This window comes from Ascaphus truei, chromosome 14, assembly GCF_040206685.1.
Source record: "Ascaphus truei isolate aAscTru1 chromosome 14, aAscTru1.hap1, whole genome shotgun sequence".
Lineage (NCBI taxonomy): Eukaryota > Metazoa > Chordata > Amphibia > Anura > Ascaphidae > Ascaphus > Ascaphus truei.
Window position 1 is genome coordinate 35436624 of NC_134496.1, and position 20798 is coordinate 35457421.

Genomic DNA, 20798 nt, shown 5'->3' on the forward strand with positions numbered 1-20798 from the left:
AAAAAAAAAAAAAACTGAACTAGAATAACAGCTAGTAGTGGTAGTAGTAGTGGTAGTAGTGGTAGAGAAAAACGAAAAATACATTTATGTCCAGCCCTTGTTTAACGCTTTAGATATGAGCATACTAAGCAGAGAATAAAAACTGTATTTCATCACATTAGTCCTTGTTTCCAGGCAGTCTTCCTTGGGCCTGGAGAAATTTATGATGGAGGAAATGCAAAGAAATGGAAAAAAGAAATGGCTGCAAATCCAGTTGGAAACAACCCATCTTTTGTACTATACTCCTACACAGTGCTTTCTGCTTCTCAAAAGAATGGCCTTTTACTTACCTCTTATAAATATGTTTTTGCCTAAGCATATTAGCAGAATCTTGACATGTAGACTATCTGGCACATGTCAACAATGGATTTCTCTGCAATACATTGTGTTTGAGTAGCAGTGTAGATAGAGTTCTAGTGATCCGGGACAAAGCTAAGTAACCAGAGACCTTTTATTGGAACAATACGACCGTGTTTCATCTCTCTGAGTGTCACAATCTTGTGTTGGACCAGTAAGGCCCGTAATATAGTCTGCGTGCGTGCGCGTGTGGCAGTGCGAACGCGCGTGACGCACGCTTTTTGTGTGTATGCTGTGAGCGACAGTCTTGGAAGGTACTGTGTGTTTGTGTGTGTGTCACTGTGTGTTTGTGTGTGTGTCACTGTGTGTGTGTGTGTGTGTGTGTGTGTGTGTGTGTGTGTGTGTGTGTGTATGTATATATATATATATATATGTAGTTATACGTTACCGTTCCAAGGATTGGTAAACAAGAGACAGCACTCAGTGTTGAAAATCAAAGTGTATTAGTGAAAGCAAAAATACATCCAGAAACCCAACGTTTCGGTCCTACAGAATGGGACCTTCCCCCTTTGTATCCCCCTGAGGAAGGTCCCATTCTGTAGGACCGAAACGTTGGGTTTCTGGATGTATTTTTGCTTTCACTAATACACTTTGATTTTCAACACTGAGTGCTGTCTCTTGTTTACCAATCCTTGGAACGGTAACGTATAACTACATTCTCTATATGGGACGTGCACCTGTGGCTTACCAGCACCTATTGGAGTGCCAACTGCCTTATCTGACTATATATATATATGTATATGTACTTGCGTATGTAAATGTGTTTTTACCCCAGCATGAATTAGGATGTATTTTACTTTATTAAACCTTTCTAAACACCACACACACACACACACACACACACACACACACACAGCGGAGCGGAAACGTTATTTTCCTACTCTTCCCACCTGCCGGCCGGTTCCACCCTCACTGCCGTGCGCGCGCGGTCCTATTATAGAAAGGCTGACTAACCACAGCCAACTATAACTGCCGCGCGCACGCACGGCATAGCAAGCGCGCACACTATAGAACAGCCCTAAGGCCCGTAATATAGTGGGGGCGCGTGCTGCGCCATGCGCGCGTGCGGCAGTTATAGTTGGCTGCGGTTAGCCAGCCATTGTATGCTAGGGACGCTAGCGGCAGCGAGCGTGGAGCCGGGAATACTCAGAAAACTAAGTATTCGCACCGCTACAATGTATGTATGTATATATACAATCTTAATAAATAATTAAAAAAATATATAATAAAATAATAACACAATCTACATGTAAATATACATATATGTATATATATATATATATGTATATATATATATATATATATATATATATATATATATATATATATATATATATATATATGCAAATATAGCTGTATGCTCATCTGCATGTCTTAGGCAGGTCTGCAACCCTGCCTTTCCCCATTATCACCCAGCATACAGCACTTCCACTGCAGCAAGGGATTCTGGGAAATGACATGCAAATGAGCACACAGAGTCACTTTTTGCCTCAATAACCATTTTTAACATGGTTCCCTATAGGCTTAAGCTTGCTGCATGGTCACAGCTTTGAGCACAGCCAGGGTTAAGGTGCATTCCCAGAAAACCACCCACAGACAGCTGTTTCGACCTTGATGGGTCTCATCAGTGTGGGGTTGATTCTACTGGGAATGCAAGAGAGGCTATGGGATAGGCTATACCATAATACTGAGTTAAGTTATGGTGAGTAAAAAAAGTGACAAAAACCCTCCACAGGAAAGCAAATATGCAAATACAACTGTATGCTCATCTGCATGTCTTAGGCAGGTCCTCAAACCCCGCCTTTCACCATTATCACACACACACACTGCAAACCTGTCGCTCCCGACAGCACGGACTGAACACACAAAAAGTGTGCGGCACGTGCATGCGCGTTCGCGTAGGTGCGGGCGCGCGTAGAACAAGCAGAGACTTCTAAACTGCAGACAGTGCTCCCAACTAGCTGTGGTCATGCAGTGACAGCGGGAAGCACATAGTAATGTGGACATGGCATCAGAACGCACTCTCAGTGACCACAAGACTTTTGCTCGCCCGGAACAGGTGGCAGCAGATAGAACGGTGGACAAAATAGGGTAGCTGTCTGCATTTCAAAATGAGCCAATGTGAAACCGTGTGCAAAGTATCCATGTGATTAGATCCAACACTGTGCCCAATAATTCTTAATGAAATATAAAATAAAAAATAAGCTTCACAGTTTTTCAAGCTAGCCCGAGTGGGGAAACAGCCTGTTCATTTTTTATACACTCAGTCCATTAGCAATGACAAATGACAGGTAAGGACGGAGTTTATTACACCTTCCGCTGTGCAGTCGTTAGTGCAGGTCTCTAATTAACTGAGAGGCTTATATTGTCTATTCATAAAGCTCTCTTTCCATAACCTTCAGTAGGCCACAAGGAAAGTTATTCTAAAAAGAATTCCCAGTAATGACTGCAAGCTTTAAGAAGTGAATTAAAGCTTTCCTCTTCCCCCATGCCCAACAGTGGTCAATGTGTGGCAGGTCCCGTGTCCGAACACGTTTGTATGCAATCATGAGCTTGCAGAATTAGTTTGCATTTGCTGACTTGGTGTGTATCTTCTCCAGACAAGCAGCAAGTTGTGTACTAGCATTTGTATACAACTAGCCAAGAAAATATTAATGCAGCCTGTGTTTCTGCTGAATCTGCCCGTTATCCTAATGTAAGATGACTAATCTTGGTTTGCCTTTGTCGAACTATGGTAAAAACAATCCAAGATGTAATGTATGATCCAATGATCACTGAAATATTAAAATCACAAAAAAAAAAAAAAGAAGTTCCTACATCTGGCATGACTATTAGGAGAGCATTAGGGATTGATTAAATCAAACGTTCAAAATTACTCCCTTCTTATGAAGCAAGAAGAAGAGAAAAAAAGTATTAATCAGAGCCACGGGTTTGTAGGTTTAAATTTGGCCGGCATGATATTTCCTTTTGCTTTAATTGGTTCCATGCAATTTATATCTGCTAGTCACGCAAGGGCTCTTAGTTCTAACACACGCTGCTTCAAAGACGCTCTTGTCCTTTAATAACCTCCAGAAGCAAACACAAGGTATGATGGGTAAGACCCACAAGTCTTGAGTGAAACAAACAGGTTTTTTTTTTTTTTTTCCCCCACTCCATCCAGGACATATTCGAACAGGAAGTGAGTCAGGTCTAACCATGAAATTGTCCATTGAATGGAGAAAGCAATCCAAAGCTGCTTGTAGTGAGACGCGGTTTCAACATTACAACACTGACCTAATGTCATCAACCGTGTAGCACCCTTTCACTGCCAGGCCACAAAAAAAAGCACGACAAAAATAGTCGGTCATGTGGCAACGACAGGCTGATTTATGTTTTATTTTACCAGAGTTACAGTAACTGAAAGTTAGAATGCCAGTCTTTTGTTCAGACACATTTCACGGCTCCCCTACAAAAGGGAGGGAAGGAAAATCATAGCTTTGAATGCCATTCAAAATGGGATAATGATATCAAAAAGGAGCAATCCCTGGCAGATGACAAAAACCACTTGGCAAAAATTTTTTGTGCCATACAACTGGCTCTCTTAAACACATGTCACCATGATTAAAGCAACAGCTTATTTTCTTTGGGAAAAAGGCACACATTATTTGTCTGTGGGAACTCTTAGTGGGGGGGAGTGTTTGTCAATCAAGTTTTTCCTCTACCCTAACCCCAGCCTCTCCTTAGCGAGGAAGGGAGGGAGGCGGGGTTGCCCGTGCAAACTTTTGTTGAACACACATTAGACAAAAGGGAGTAGCAAGAGGAAATCGACGCCCTCCCAACAGTTAGCTCATCATGTTTACAAACAAACCCTTGAAATAATATTTAAAGCTGCCTAAAAAAACCTCAATGACAGATTTCACGCCTTAAACGGGTCACCACCATTGTGCCGCTTTAAGCAGCACAAAGTCAATTGGCTTCATATTTTAGTCTCAAAGCATTCTGGGACTTTATTTTTGCCTATTAGAAAAAGAGGTTGCAATGGGATAACGATTGGTCCCAATGGCCTGGAACCATCGGGTAAAATGTAAATCCAGAGCATGTAGGTTCAATAAAACCACGACACAATGTAGCACATTGCACCGCAGACTCCCCTGGAAATGTCGGCTGGGGAGTAGAAATCACTCGGCGGTGATGTACATGATGCACGAAATAATCTTCTCCGCTAGAGCCTCAAAACCCCAAATCTGCATTAAAAAAAATACAAAAAACTATAAACTTAAAGAAACAGGAAACAAAAGTGTTAATGACGTGTGTGTGTATGTGTATGTATATATATATATATATATATATATATATATATATATATATATATATATATATATATATATATATCAATCACACTGGCAGTTGACACACTGCTATGCTTTGGCTATCAATAAAAGACCCTAGGTATTTGAACGTGTCCACTCGCTCGATTGGGTTGCCGTCCAGTTGAAGTTGAATCTGCACAAGGCATCGCTCCTTACCTTATAAAAGATGAAGCAATGTCGTTTACGGTGTATATACCATATACCATATACACCATATACCATAATTGACACACAGCACTGAAAATACAGACTGTACATGTGATAGTTTTCATAAAGCTTGGAGCCCAATTATGGTGCCAAAAACCACAAATCTAAGCAGAGAATCTGAGAATCGTTTCACACTGAAGTCTGTGTGACCAAGATGAGCAACTTTACGTAGGCTCTATTTTTTAACCATTCGTATGCCTAATGCAGCGGTGGCCAACTGCAGTCCAAGGGCCACTAACAGGTCAGGTTTTCAGGATATCCCTGCTTCAGCACAAGTAGCTGAATCAGTGGCTCTGTCGACAGAGCCACGGATTCAGCCACTTGAGCTGAAGCAGGTATATCCTAAAACCTGACCTGTTGGTGGCCCTTGAGGATGGCATTTGGCCACCCCTGGCCTATAATGCAAAGACCCTGCTTTTGTGCGAAAACAGCGCTGATCCACAATCGTCTTCCAATGCACGAAATAAACCACAATATCTCGCTACTGTGCTATAGGGAAAGGGGGTAAAAACTAACTTTACAGGTTATGCCGCATAACTGTCTGTGGGTTTCCTACGTGGGGAGGAAAAAAATTATGTAAAAGAAGAAGAAAAAAAAACGTCAACTTTGTGCATCGTGTCTTAAATCTGCACGCTTGTGTGCTGGGCCAAAACTTGTTTTTACAGCACACAGCACACTTTGTATATGCGGCATCAGTAAACTCGATCTGTGACTTTAACTGCAGCAGCTGGAATCAAGTTACAACATGCTAACACAGAGCGGTCATGGGCCCTTTTTATCCAGCGAGTTTGGATTCACGACCAAAATAGACCTCGAGCACTCATCAAGATATACATACAAAATGGTTCTTTAGGCCCAGAGGCACCAGTAGGGTTGTCAGGTGTCTGGTTTTGAACCGGACAGCCCGGTATTTTGCCCCTGCGTCAGGTATAACATGAAAGGTAATACCAGACATGTATGTTATATTACCTCTCTCCGAACGGTGGATGCGGGGGGGCTGGCGGCTGGTCAGAGCAGTTGCCGCCATGCCCGGCTCTCCCCCACTGCAGGCTTCTCTTTCCTTTTCTGTCCCACGCCGAGGTGTCTGAGGCTGACGCGTGCCAAGTCCTCGGACATCCGCGCCAGAAGTCAGCTGGGCTTCCAGTGCACGTGAGAGGGAGGCCCGGCGCGCGTCAGCCTCAGACACCTCGGCGTGGGACAGAAAAGGAAAGCGAAGCCTGCAGCGGGGGAGAGCCGGGCATGGCGGCAACTGCTCTGACCAGCCGCCAGCCCCCCCGCATCCATTGCCCCCCCTCCGCATCGACTGTCTCCCTCTCCACTGCCACCGGCCCATCCCCCTCATATCTGCAGCCAACGGCCCCCCCTCTCCGCCCATCCGCAGCCACCATGCCCGACCTGACACCATCCCCAAGGTAAATCTGAATTTGATTGGGGAGGTGGGGGTATATTTTATATGTATTAGGGGGGCGGGGGGAGGGGGGTGTTGCATCTTTCACCATTGTGTCCAGTATTTTTGGACAAGCCACCTAGCATCCCTAGGCACCAGCTTACAACCAATTTTTGTAGTACAGTTACAATTCCACCCAAAAAGCTTTCGACAGCACTCAATGTTGAAAATCACTAATACACTTTGATTTTCAACATTGAGTGCTGTCTCTTGTTTACCAATCCTTGGAACGGTAATATATATATATATATATATATATATATATATATATATATATATATATATATATATATATATATATAATGACCCACTCTTTATTTTGACAAGTTTCTTGTTAAAGCTGCAAACCTGGCTCTCGTTTTGTTTAGCATTTGTTTTTTTGTAACAGGGTTGGAAACCAGAACGTTTTCCGCAGCCGAATCTCGCTATTTTCAGCTCTGGAGTAGGGTTGCCAGGTGTCCAGTATTGAACCGGACTGTCCTTTATTTGGACACTCTGTCCAGTAATAAATGAGAGGTAATACTGGACATGTATGTGTCCGATATTAACTCTCTGGACATAGTGATCTGACCGGCTTGGGGGGCCGTGGGATTTCCCTGAGCAGGGAGAGAGCAGGGCTGTTGCTAGGGGGCTTAGTATTGCAGCCAATCAGGAGGAGGTGTCAGGAGCCGGGGGTGGGGCCAAGGAGAGGAGGAAACAGCATGGAGATTTGTCTGTATGTGTCTCGAGCACGTCACTCCTTTGACCATTGAGTCCAGTATTTTTGGAGAAGCCACCTGGCACCCCCATTCTGGGGCGCCACTGTTCCTGAGATACAGGTGAAGTTTACCGGTTTTATATCTCTATCAAAAAGGAAAAAAATGGCTTCCAAATGTGTGTCCCACGAGCCAATAGGAAGCTGCGTCATTATCCATTGCTGCTTCCTATTGGACGGCCATTTAAATCCCCTGGAGAAACAAGTAACACTGGTAGCTTCACCAGTAAGTATTTCAGAACAGAGGGGAGCCCCGGAGCGGAAAATAATATGTTCAGATCCAGGGGACCCCTCCAGTCCCAATCATGTTACAAAAATATATACATTTTCACTGGGATTGCAATGCATTACTGGGCCCTCTGACAGCAAAGGGGTTATCACTAATGTAAAATATATACATACATAAAAAAAATAAAGGGATCATTTTAGCTGCATGAGCTTATAACAGTTTTCTGAAAGATGGCATTCATAAAAAGATATATATTATTCTTTCAAAACAGACTATAGTGGATTGCAACCTTCTGGAAGACAGATTACAAACTCATGTCCTCTCATTCTGAGCAGTGTCAGATGTCAACCTCCAATGACAGAAATCAGTGCAGATTTGGGGGCTGTGGCAGAGAAATTGTGTTTAATTGGAAAAGCACTGGATGAACGTCAATTGAAGTGTACGAGACTGCTCATGCTAAATTGAATGAGACCGACACAGCGTCAGTGACAGTTGACATGTCTGCAATGTGATGCATACACTCCGTCTGTACCCATTTAGTTGGTACTGTAAATGTTTTGGGGTACTGTAAATGTTTTGGGGTCTTGCCCTTATTTAGTACCAGCAGTACCCATTTCTCCCAGTGTGGAAGCTGAGGGAAGCTTCCTTATGTCTCCTGCACCCATTGGTTCAAGCTAGAAAGCTTCCGCTAATTAGATCAGCAAAGAATTGATGACATACAGTTATTACTTGAAAAAATAAAAAATTAGTTGCATCAAAGGGAAATATTCCTCATCTTGTGTGTTCCTCTATAAGTATGTATAAATAAATACCCAGGTTCTAGTTGTATTTGCCAATAGAACTCCATTGGCTTGGAAGCACCTACATACAGTATGTTCTACAAGCTAGATTGCACATGTAGATCAGCGCCCGACTATGCCTCCAATATACTGCTGGTTCATGTAAACCGGTTAAGCCTTATGGAAAAGCTTTAATCATAATTCCAAGAAGTGATTGCCCTGCCCATAGGTACACTGTACTTGGATCTTAACTCACCCAGTAAATTCCACTGATGTTCCCTATTGAAGGTTGGAGCCCTGATTTCCTGGTCTGGCCTAGTACAGAGTTTTGACGTTCTTATGTAGAATTCAATATGACCAAGTTCTATGTAAGTCAGACAGACTGAATTATTCTTCCCTGAAATGAAGACTAAAGCACATTATGTGTGTGCCAAGCAAACAACTTTCTGAAACCACCTACAAAAGGTCCTGCCAACTTATGACAGCGACTGCCAGTATCATGTTGTCCTCTATAGCCCCGGAATGCACTTCTTTTCTCAATGTTAAAACATAATCTCAGTTAATAATCACCAGCAACTCAATAATTATTAAAATGTAAGCAAGAGACAAATACTAAGAACAATGGGTGCTCTATGCGCACTACTGGCTGTCTCCCAGTCATGAGCTCGAAATTCCTACTTTTTCAAGCATCGAACACACAAGTTTATCATTGGCTTGTAACCTCTTCACCACCAGAGGCCCTGCCAATGAACCAATTTACGTCATCCTACTGGCTCCTTTCAGGAAAGGGATTTAAAAAGCAGCAATACCACCTAAAAATCAGCCACTCTTTAGTCCGGGGGTAGAACACTGACCAAGGAGTTCAAACACCACTGAAGGAATCTCATGCGCACAACTTTGAGATAACACTGCGATGAACCCGTGGTATTATGGTTATGGAGGCGCTCCATGTAGAAAAATGTTTTATTCGTCAATAATTACACGGAAAATTGAAGACTTTTGAAAAAAATGATCAGCTAAGCCATGGGTGTGCAACTACAGTCCTCAAGGGCCACCAACAGGACAGGTTTTAAGGATATCCCTGCTTCAGCTCAGGTGGCTCAGTCAAAGACTGAAGCAGGGATATCCTTAAAACTTGACCTGTTGGTGGCCCTTGAGGACTTCAGTTGCCCACCCCTGGGATATGATGGTAGGAGGGGTGCCTGCTCAGCATGCAATAACTGGTAACTGGAGGGGTGCTATCAGGGAGCTGGTTACAGTCAAATATTTACAAAGAGTCCCCTGTGGATCCTCCAAAAAGGGTCCTTCTGCGTGACAGTGTGCATCACTGGGGGACCCTTCTTGTAAACACCCCTGGGATAACCTCATGTATTATAAAGTTATGAGATAATATGGTGCCCCCGAAATTGAAAGTAATCATCTGCTGCAATTAGACTGGTCAGACAAAGTGCTACTTTATCTTCCATTTATTAAAAGCAAGTAACGGGCACATGAAACTACGGCTTCAAAACAGGAATTTGGATTCGTGACTGGAGTAAAATCATGTAAGTTTATACTTTGTACCTAAGGTTCCCGATAAATCTGTAATGTTAAAAATTGGGCGTTTACGTCCTATTCCTCTATATTCTCAGCAGGCGACAAAAGAACTTGGTCAAAGCGAAGGCCGCATCCATGGATAGTGCTTGCGGGCGGAGGCGCGCTTCCGCTCAGCACTGAGCCCCTACAACCGCAATGAGAGCGACTTTAGTAGGGGCTCGCCTACACTTCTGCGCGCTTGCGGAAGCGTAGGTCTTAGGGGATTTTTTCATTTTCCCGCTTGCCGGAGCGCAGGGCTGGTCACGTGTGCGGTTCGCCCAATGAGGGCGAACCAGCTCCGTGACGTCACTGGCCCGCCCGCCGACACACCCCCGACGCGCCTCCGGGCGGTGCGCTGTCTAAGGCCAGGGAAAGCTCCCGCTTTCCCTGAGCCTCAGCGCGCCTCCGCCCGCCCGCCAGAACCATGGCCGAGGCCTAACGGAGTACAAACCATGTCCATAACTACTATACATATTTTGCAAGACATTGGCAACCTCTTGCGGATAACACGAGTATATCTTCAATATTAAGTATTTTTCCTCAGTTTTAAAAAGCCACCCATCCCAGGTTACTACAATTTATATCGACACACAGATATATCCCCAGTGATACCTGTGTCATATGGGACATTGTCAGACCAATGGACAGTGAGTGAGCTGGGCAAGTCACATGGTGACACAAGTGATCACTGCTAGACAATGTCAAAGTGGTAAATCTCTATACATGGGGTACTCCATTCATCAAGGGCCACCAACAGGTCAGGTTTGAAGGATATCCCTGCATCAGCACAGGTGGCTCAATCAGTAGCCAAGTCATTTTCACTCAACCACCTGTGCTGAAGCAGGGATATTCTTTAAAACCTGACCAGTTGGGGGGTTCTTGAGGACTGGAGTTGGGAAGCACGGCTCTCAGGAATATTCATTTTCTATTCTCATACGGTACAAGTACACGTACAAATACAGCAGCGCTCAACATGGATAAATAATCCAAGAACATTTATTCCACAGACCGAAAGTTTTATCATCTTGTGTCTGAGACGCAGGAGATAAAAGTGAATTGCACACGGTCATCCGAAGCTGCACTTGTTCTTGAACTCTTGATCAAACTCTTAATCGGCTATTTCTCGATTATCGTGTTTGTGGCCACTTTGCAGCTGTAACATGTAGTGTACAGGCATACCCCGCATTAACGTACGCAATGGGACCGTAGCATGTATGTAAAGTGAAAATGTACTTAAAGTGAAGCACTACTTTCCCCCCACTTATCGATGCATGTACTGTACTGCAATTGTCATATACGTGCATAACTGATGTAAATAACACATTTGTAACAGGCTCTATAGTCTCCCCGCTTGCGCACAGCTTCGGTACAGGTAGGGAGCCGGTATTGCTGTTCAGGACGTGCTGACAGGCGCATGCGTGAGCTGCCGTTTGCCTATTGAGCGAGATGCACTTACTCGCGAGTGTACTTAAAGTGAATGTCCTTAAACCGGGGTATGCCTGTATAATATACATACATGACACGGGTATTTTTTTTTCATAATAGTAATCTTCGGAATATTTAAACAACCAGTGATGTGATCAAGAGACAAGTACGGATCATTTGTAAAACGGGACAGAGGAAGCTGGAATGGATGGATTGGTAAAAATGTCATGTGTGTCAACTGGCTACTACCCACAGATGTGAAAATATCACATTAAAATTAGGATGGACTACTGCCCCTATTTGTCTCTGCTGTTGCTTTGGAGAGGAAGCATCTGCTATGTGAAGACTGGCTTCATGGCATTCCACTGATCACCACTTCAAACGCAAGATTGTAAATCGAAGCAGCTCTAGCAACTGTGTGGGGCAGTTGTCTCTCGACCTCTAATGTGAGTCTTGTTATAATTATAGAAAGACCACTCTGGGACACTTGCTTCTCCCCTCCCTGCATTTCGGCTCAGCTGACTTTGGGACCATGTGAGACGACCTTAAAAAAAGAAACAAATTAAAGGGAAAACGATCATGCAATAGCATGGAGGAGGGGGGAAGGCAGAGTCCTCTGAAGTGGAAAAACCATAAATGGAAATCGAGAAGCTGTGCAAAACCAATGCATGAGATACTAAAAATTAAACTGTAAGTTGATTGGCCAAATGAAGTTTGTTATCCCTTCATTCTTCAACTAAATGTTGTACACACACACACACAAACACACACATGTGATCTCTTGTACACAAAGGCATTAATAAAGTAATCTTTTTTTTTATATACCTAGCCTTAGTTAAAACGAAACAGACACTTATTTTGTAAAGGTGGAGAGCAACGTTCAATAAATATTGTTCCATAATCCAAATTATGCTCATTTGTTGTGCAATTGAGGCCTAGCTTTAGGCCTGGGACATAGTGCCTCTCAAACGTGCTGAGGCTCAGGGGGCCTGGCCTTACACAGGGCGCCATCAGGGGGCGGGCCGGGGGCGGGCCAGTGACGTCACGGAGCTGGTTCGCCCTCATTGGGTGAACCGCTCACGTGACCGGCCCTGCGCTCCGACAAGCGGGGAACTTTCAAAACGCCGTCAGACACACGCTTCCCCAAGCGTGCTGACGCGTGCGCGAGCCCCTGCTAAAGCCGCTCTCATTGCGGCTGCAGGGGCTCAGTGCCGAGCAGCAGCACGGGTCAGCGCATAAGCGCTGACCCTGTCCCAGGCCTTATTATTGGTGCAAATCCTTAGAGCATCGTAAAACCCATCTGATTGAGCTAAGGCTTAGGGGTAAATTCCATATACTCCGAAGTGGTCACTCATACAGTTTTTAGCCCCAAACCGCTTCAGATGATATAGAATTTACACATTATAACAATTTCATAATTCTGGGTACGAATACTTTGAGCTACTACTGGGCTCATGCCTCAAACGAACAAAATGGTTTCCAAAATGAAACTGAGCAGGATTAAGTTATAAAGCAGTGGCCTGAGATAGTTGTATTTACATAAAATTTTCGCTAAAAACAGAAACTCCTGAAATATTTAATTATTTATAAACTGTGTGATGAGGATGTAAACTAAATGCATTATTTAATTTTTTTAATCAAATGTTCCATCACCAAGTGCCTGTTAAAAAAAAGCTATATTTGATGGTGTAAAGAAGAAAATATCTATTTAAAAGCAGATTGTTTGCAATACTGTACCTAGCTGGCTCAGATATTTTTTTTTTACTCATTTAAACCAGTGTTTTTCAACCAGGGTTCCTAGGAACCCTTGGGTTACCAAGGCATCCCCAAAGGGTTCCCCGTGCATCCCCAAAGGGTTCCCTGTAATGTTCAGGCTATATTTAAAATTTGACCAAATACAGAAGAATTTACACTGTATCTGATCTCAGACGCGCTATTAGAGAGGGTTGGGGTTCCTTACAATGCATCTGATTTCAGACACGCTATTAGAGAGGGTTGGGGTTCCTTACAATGCATCTGACCTCAGGCACGCTATTAGAGAGGGTTGGGGTTCCTTACAATGCATCTGATCTCAGACGCGCTATTAGAGAGGGTTGGGGTTCCTTACAATGCATCTGATTTCAGACGCGCTATTAGAGAGGGTTGGGGTTCCTTACAATGCATCTGATTTCAGAAACGCTATTAGAGAGGGTTGGGGTTCCTTACAATGCATCTGATCTCAGACGCGCTATTAGAGAGGGTTGGGGTTCCTTACAATGCACCTGATCTCAGACGCGCTATTAGAGAGGGTTGGGGTTCCTTACAATGCATCTGATCTCAGACGCGCTATTATTTATTTATTTATAAAATATTTTACCAGGAAGTAATACATTGAGAGTTACCTCTCGTTTTCAAGTATGTCCTGGGCACAGAGTTAAGACAAATAATACATGGTTACAAATACAGTTACATAAATGAACAGGGTATACATTATATACAAGACATTGCATGCACAGTTAAAGAAAATATATATTATGGGCTTATGAAACAGATACAGACCAGATTAAAATGTGAGACAGCCTTAGATTTGAAAGAACTTAAACTGGTGGTGGATGTAAGAGTCTCTGGTAGGTTGTTCCAGTTTTGGGGTGCACGGTAAGAGAAGGGAGGAACGGCCAGATACTTTGTTGAGCCTTGGGACCATGAACAGTCTTTTGGAGTCTGATCTCAGGTGATAAGTGCTGCAAGTGGTAGGGGTGAGGAGCTTGTTCAGGTAGCTGGGTAGCTTGCCCATAAAGAATTTAAAGGCAAGACAACAAAGGTGAACTTTGCACCTAGACTCTAGTGATGACCAATCTAGTTCTTTGAGCATTTCGCAGTGATGTGTGTTGTAGTTGCATTGGAGAACAAAACGACAAATTGAATTGTAGAGGGTGTCAAGTTTGCTAAGGTGGGTTTGAGGTGCCGAGCCATATACTATGTCTCCATAGTCAATAATTGGCATTAGCATCTGCTGTGCAATACGCTTTCTGACCAGGAGACTTAGGGAGGATTTGTTCCTGTAAGTACCCCTAGTTTGACATAGGTCTTGGTTGTCAGGGTATCAATGTGCATCCCGAATGTTAAGTGGGAGTAAAACCATATGCCCAGGTATTTAAAACTAGTGACATGGGTTAGGGTGGTGTTAGCGTTGGTTCTAATCTGGAGCTCAGTCATTGGAAGCTTTAAAAATGTAGTCTTGGTCCCAAATACCATTGTTACAGTCTTCTCAATGTTTAAAAACAGTTTGTTTTGGGAAATCCAGTTTTCGAGTCTCAAAAAGTCAGACTGAAGTATGTGTTGAAGGTCAGAGAGGCTATGGCTGTGTGCATATAGGATTGTGTCATCTGCATACATGTGTATTGAGGCTTCCTTACAAGCTGTGGGAAGATCATTAATGGACACTGAGAAGAGTAGGGGCCCCAGAACAGAGCCTTGCGAGACACCATAGGTGATATCCAGGCGGTTGGAGTTAGAGCCTGAGATGGACACATGTTGGGATCTACCTGATAGGTAGGACTGAAACCAGTTTAAAGCATGCTTCCCTATTCCAGAGCTCTGGAGTTTGTTAAGCAGGATAGCATGATCAACAGTATCAAAAGCCTTTGCAAAATCTAGGAATATTGCACCAGTGAGTTGTCCCCGTTCCATTCCACACTGGATTTCATTGCAAACTTTTAGCAGGGTAGTTACGGTGGAGTGTTTGGGGCGAAAGCCAGATTGGAATTGGCTAGGGAAATTAGAGAGGGTTGGGGTTCCTTACAATGCATCTGATCCCAGACGTGCTATTAGAGAGGGTTGGGGTTCCTTACAATGCATCTGATCTCAGATGCGCTATTAGAGAGGGTTGGGGTTCCTCGAAATTTCACACAGGGTTCCTTTACCAAAAGAAGGTTGGAAGCCACTGCCTCGAGCTTCATGAGCACTGATAACATATTCGTTAGGTAACATTTCTACTTTAAGGCTGCTTCCCCAGTAGCAAAGTATATTAAAGGTAACCCCAAATGTATTCCACAATTTGTTCATTTTCAATCCTCAACCACTGTATACAACAGGGGGTGGCCAACTCCAGTCCTCAAGAGCTACCAACAAGTCAGGTTTTCAGGATATCCCTGCTTCAGCACAGGTGGCTCAATCAGTCTTCGACTGAGCCACTGATTAAGCCACCTGTGCTGAAGCAGGAATATCCTTAAAAGCTGACCTGTTGGTAGCTCGAGGACTGGAGTTGGTCACCCCCTATTATATACAAAGTGTGGTCCTAGGAAAATGCGTCTCACTTTTGTTTTGCTTTTTATCTCTCCCCGAGTGTAAATGGACGTACAGTCTGCACACACTGTATCCCCATCACATTATCTTTCACATCTCGCCATCACGCTGGCGCCACAATTGTTTATGGCTCATGTTATTACTCCATCGCTAACATTACTTTCTGCATAATCAACATGATAGTCACAGTTTGTCTTGCTTGTAGGAGACTCAATGTCTTGTAGCTGTCCATCGTCAGGAAACAGAAAATAAAATTATATTCACAACTCAAATTTGTTGGGTTGAGGTTTTCATTTTTGGCAATGGATGAATGTGCTTTTATTTTAAAATATGTACTTTTATGTAGAGCTGCTGCACTGGACATCAATTAGGAAAAGTAAGGAATAAAGCACTCATTCAAGTTCACTATGCGGGAGATTCACTAAGGTGTGATGCAGGTTACCGCGCCATGATCCAACGTTAACTGCCATTCATGTCAATGGCAATTATCGCAGGATCGCTGTACGAGACCTTGTATCGCACCTTAGTGAATCCAGGTGCATGAGTTGAGGGATAAAATGACTTTCCCATATCTCAAACCTAGTGCTCTTACATCAGAGGCTAAGGCCTCGGCCAGGCTCTTCGCTTGCGTGCTGAGGCGCGCTGAGGCTCAGGGAAAGCGGGTGCTTTCCCTGGCCTTGCGGTTGCTTGCCCTGCGCGCCGTCAGGGGGCGGGCTAGTGACGTCACGGAGCTGTTTCGCCCTCATTGGGCGAAACGCTCACGTGACCGGCCCTGCGCTCCGGCAAGCGCGTGAATTTCAAAATCTGCTAAGACCTACGCTTCCGCACGCTTGCGGAAGCGTAGGCGAGCCCCTACTAAAGCCGCTCTAATTGCGGCTGTAGGGGCTCAGTGCCAAGCATGAGCGAGCGTCAGCACGCTTCAGCGAGCAAGCGCTTATCATGGACGATGCCTAATGCTCTAACCACAAGACAACCACTATCATGTAGTTGATAGACAAAACTCGTAGTGAGGTCCCACTCACATCCCATACAATAAAAGGTAAGCGCCAGTTATATAAGTTGAACCTTGAAGGGAAGAAAAGACTTCACAAGGAGCTCTGCCATTGCAAAATACTATTTTATATATCTATCCAGTAGTTCACTGTCCCAAATACTGTTTTACTGGTCATAACGGTGACAGTCTCTCTAACCCAACTGGCCATCCCCAATGGATTACGATATCTGTCAAGGTAGCTCACACTCCGTTCCAAGGATGAAAACATTGTATATCGCCCCCTGCAATGTCCGTTCTCTGTCTCGTCTTTCTCTCTTTCACATTGTGACATTGGGCCTTCCTTGAGGTAGCAGACCTCTAAAATTCCTCCTCAGTGGGCACTTTCCTCTCTCTTTTTAAAGCTGCACCCCAACATTTCATTAATTATTCTCCATGTCACCCCTATTTCCATGGCAAGTAAATATATGTTCAAAATGACAGACATCCATATGTGATGTGTTGTTGGCCACGTTTACAGCAGAAAGGTTCAGATGTAGGGTGCAAAGATACTTTTATTATATATATATATCATATTTCTAGTCTAACAAACTGGTGAAAATGTGCAACAATACTGTATTCAAACATGGAGTAAAAGGTTGATGGATCGTCAGCCTTATGACATGTTTTGTATCTGAACATAAGTTATCTCAAACTAGAACAGAGGTTCATGGAACACTTTCACCCTCAGTTCACCTCTGCTGAAAGACTTTTCCGATGACATCGCCCCAGCGCATCTCCACTGAGTGCAGCGATCTGTACCCACCGTACTAGAGAAAATGTAGATTGTTCCATTTATTTACAGGTGGCGATTAAGGAATGTGTGAAGTGGAAGAGATTAAAGCCTTTGCTAAATCGACTGCTCTGTGAAGTGTTTGCTGTCATAAAAGTGCTAGAAACCAAATTTCTAGTGTCATATCTCCCAGTTAGAGGCTGCCTGACCTATCACAAAGTTCACTTTCTCTGCTTAAACATTGACACATAGTGCACGCTGAAATGCCTTTTTACATGGACAGCAATGTCTTGCTGTTGTATAGGCTTTTAAATGAGTAGGCCCAAACATGTCTCAGCTTACAACACCTTGACAATGCTAAGGGAGGAGGAGTCCCTGCGGTTGGGACAATTGCCTCTAAAAGAAGAGACTCTGGGTCTGCTCTGTGCAGCCTTGGAACTGGTGTTGGACACCCCAATCTATGCACCTACATGGACAATCAGATTCTCAAACGGATTTCAGAGATTGCAATGATGTTTCTATATCAGTATACAGTACTAGGTCTAGACTTGGATCCTCATAACTTGCTGATATCATCTGACTTCCCATCTCAGCCTCTTCCAGCAAGTAATTCACTGGATGAAGCTGCATCAGTTCTCAGAAGGAAACCAGGTGTCTAAAGGCTTATACAGGGTGTCTACACTTAAAAAAGCACAGTGCATTTACTCCGTGCCTCTTGGTCTTTTAGTGTGAAGACCCTGTATTAAAATCATGCAGAAGCCTACTCAAAAGCAGTCTCAAATATACACCACCCCAATTGGTACTGCATTCTGGAATATGTTGGTGTCTCCACATCATCCAATGTTGATCACTTATTTTTACACTAATTGTGTAATTATGTGTACATCATGTACAGTACTTCAACAGTTGAATTACCATTGTAATGGTCAACTGAATATGGAAAATGTTGTAATCAATTTTCAGCTGAGGAAGGAACAGTTCCAAAAACACAATCTCCAGTCTATTGCATAACCACAAAGAACTGAAGAGGGGATACACGTATCAAGGCAATTTTGAAGCCACCAGGCTGAAGCAGTATTTCAGTGGTAGTCACTTCCTGTGAAGAGGGTGACCCCAGTCTGAGTCCCAGCGTCCTCGCTTTGTAACCTTGGGCAAGTCACTTTACCTCCTCCAGCACCAAAATTAAATTGTAAACTCTACGGTCAACGACTCCCTGTTCCTGAAAAATTCAATGTACAGCGTTGTTTCACTGTTGGCGCAATATAATAAATAATATTAGTATGATAATAAATGCAAAGAGAATCATTTTCATGTAACGTCTGTTAGCAATACTCTAATCCAGCTCTGTGAGCGTCAGATGGCGATTTGTGAAGGGGTAACGGGAAGAGATAAATGACACACAGATTATAATGGGAATTCTAAATCCGGGCAGCATTTTTTCTGTTTTATTTGCATGAAAAGCCTCTGCCAGGACTGAGTTGGTGGAAACCTGGCTACCAATATGTGTCCATTGGAGGACAAGATGCTTACATTTGAAGTAAGAATACTGTGCAGTCGTCAACATAACTTTTCCTAGCGCTGACGCATCGCCTCCAACATTTGATAGATTCATGGACAACAATAATTCTTCCTACTATTTTAACCCCTTTGCTGCCATTGCATTACGTTACTAGTATCTCTGGCAGCAAAGGGGGGGAGGTTGGAACCTCCCACCCCTCTGGGTTAGTACATGTTTACAAGATGGTGATATATGTATGTAACATATTTCGTATGTGCAGCACCCCCCAACCAAAAAACAGTTCCAGAACTCCTGGGTTAAAGCATTCCTGTCCACTCTGGCCACGAAAAGGTTAAACAGATGTATATGAGAAAGTAACACAAGGGTCACATTTGTGAATCCCAGATTCCTACCCCCCTCCCCACCGATTCCTCACTTACTTGAGGAAGTATCTCTGGCCGGTGTGGGTAAATGCCATCTCCCAGCCGGGTGGAAGGGGGGGCTCGTCGGTCACATCGTAAGATTGCTGGCGGAGGTGAGCGTGCTGCTGAGCCGGGCTCGGTGCGGCCCCGGTACCGGCGCCCACCTGCAAGGAAGCGGGGGACGAGTGCGATCGAACGTGCTGAATCCCGAACCTTGGGGGGTGGCTGCCCGAATCCGTGCTGGACTGCCGGGAATGAGACCCGGAATCAGGCTCCTTGAAGAAAGATTCGGGTAGAATTTTCTTCCTCCATGAACTGGGCTTCGGGTTCATCACCGAGTTAAACAGAGCCTCCAGATCGGTGTCCAGATCCTGGGTGACATGGATCACTTGCTGTCCCGGTGGAGGAAGACCTGTAGTCGGGTTCATCCTCGCAGTGCGAATAAAAACGGAAGGAGGGGGGGTGGGTGGGGGGAATACAAGCCCGTCTCACCCAAACCACAAAAAGTCTTCTAGGAGTTAGTGTCAAGATAGGACAGCAAATGGGAGGAGTGGGGGAGGTGTTGGTTTCGTCACCCAACAAAAATATAAATTAAAAAGTTAAACAGATCTTTCAAAAGTGACTTGTACAGCAATAATAATAACAACAATAACAATAAGATGAAGACTGGCACTTGGAAGAACAATTAGAACGTTGAGAGTCTGAGAGTTCCAATGAAGTGCAGAAGCATTCTCATTGTGACGTCACAGAGGGGAAAAGTATCTCTTCTCTGTCCCTGACCTGGATCAGCTCCCAGGGAAGAGAGTGAAGCCCGAATAATAAATGGCTCAATAAAAGTTTTCCTTCTGGTTAACAGATCTGCATTGGGATGGTTCAGGTCTCAGCTTCCCCCCCACCCCCAGCTTCTGCCTTCACACGAGCTGTCCCAAACAACAGTAAAGAAAATGTCAACTTGCAGTACAGGACGGCAAGGCGTCTCTGGGCAGAAACTTTTTTTTTTTTTTCCTTCCCTGCTCTGAATTATGCATGAGCTGCAATCTGTGCGTAGGAAGGAGAACAGCCGGAGCTTGCCCTGCCCTACTGAACCTCCTCCTCACAGACCGGGACTTTACCTTACAGGGCAACAGCCTCAGGCTTTCACTCCCACGTACAGTTCGGGTTACACGTGTGGGTGAAAACGTGCCGGAGTCAGCCTAGAGATCACTTTCTATACACTCTTTCTTACTGGAGCCGGAGAGCACACATGACTTTCTTATCTATATTTATATATTATATTAGAATATGGAAAGGGGGTGACTCGGGGTTTACACAGAGAAATTGCCGGGGACACGATCTGAACAGAAGTTTTACAAAGAGAGGATGCACTCTCAGATCTTCCAAAGTGTTTACATCTATTGATACAAACAATGATAGATGTTTCGGTCCAAACCTGGACTATTGTCAAGGGTCCTATATCTTGATAAAGGTCCACCCTTTTCTGGAAACGTAAATAATTGTAACAATACATGTAAACAATTTGGAAGACCTGAGGTGCATCCCCTTTTTAGAAAAAAATTATATATATATATTTATTTATTTATATACACATACTGGAGAGACTTACAGAAAACCAGTGATATTGTGATTTAAATAGCATTTTTCTATCCTGAAAAAATAGGAAGGGAAAGAGG

General features: G+C 43.9%; 1 protein-coding gene across 1 annotated transcript in view; it reads right to left on the bottom strand.

Moving 5' to 3' along the window:
* WWTR1 (WW domain containing transcription regulator 1) overlaps positions 1–20123 on the bottom strand; it is a 63245-nt gene extending 43122 nt beyond the window's left edge. The window contains exon 1 of the mRNA XM_075569416.1: positions 19147–20123. Coding sequence (XP_075425531.1) covers positions 19147–19556 — 410 coding nt within the window. The 5' untranslated portion in view covers positions 19557–20123. The remainder of the gene's footprint in view (positions 1–19146) is intronic.
* Positions 20124–20798: the final 675 nt, after the last annotated feature.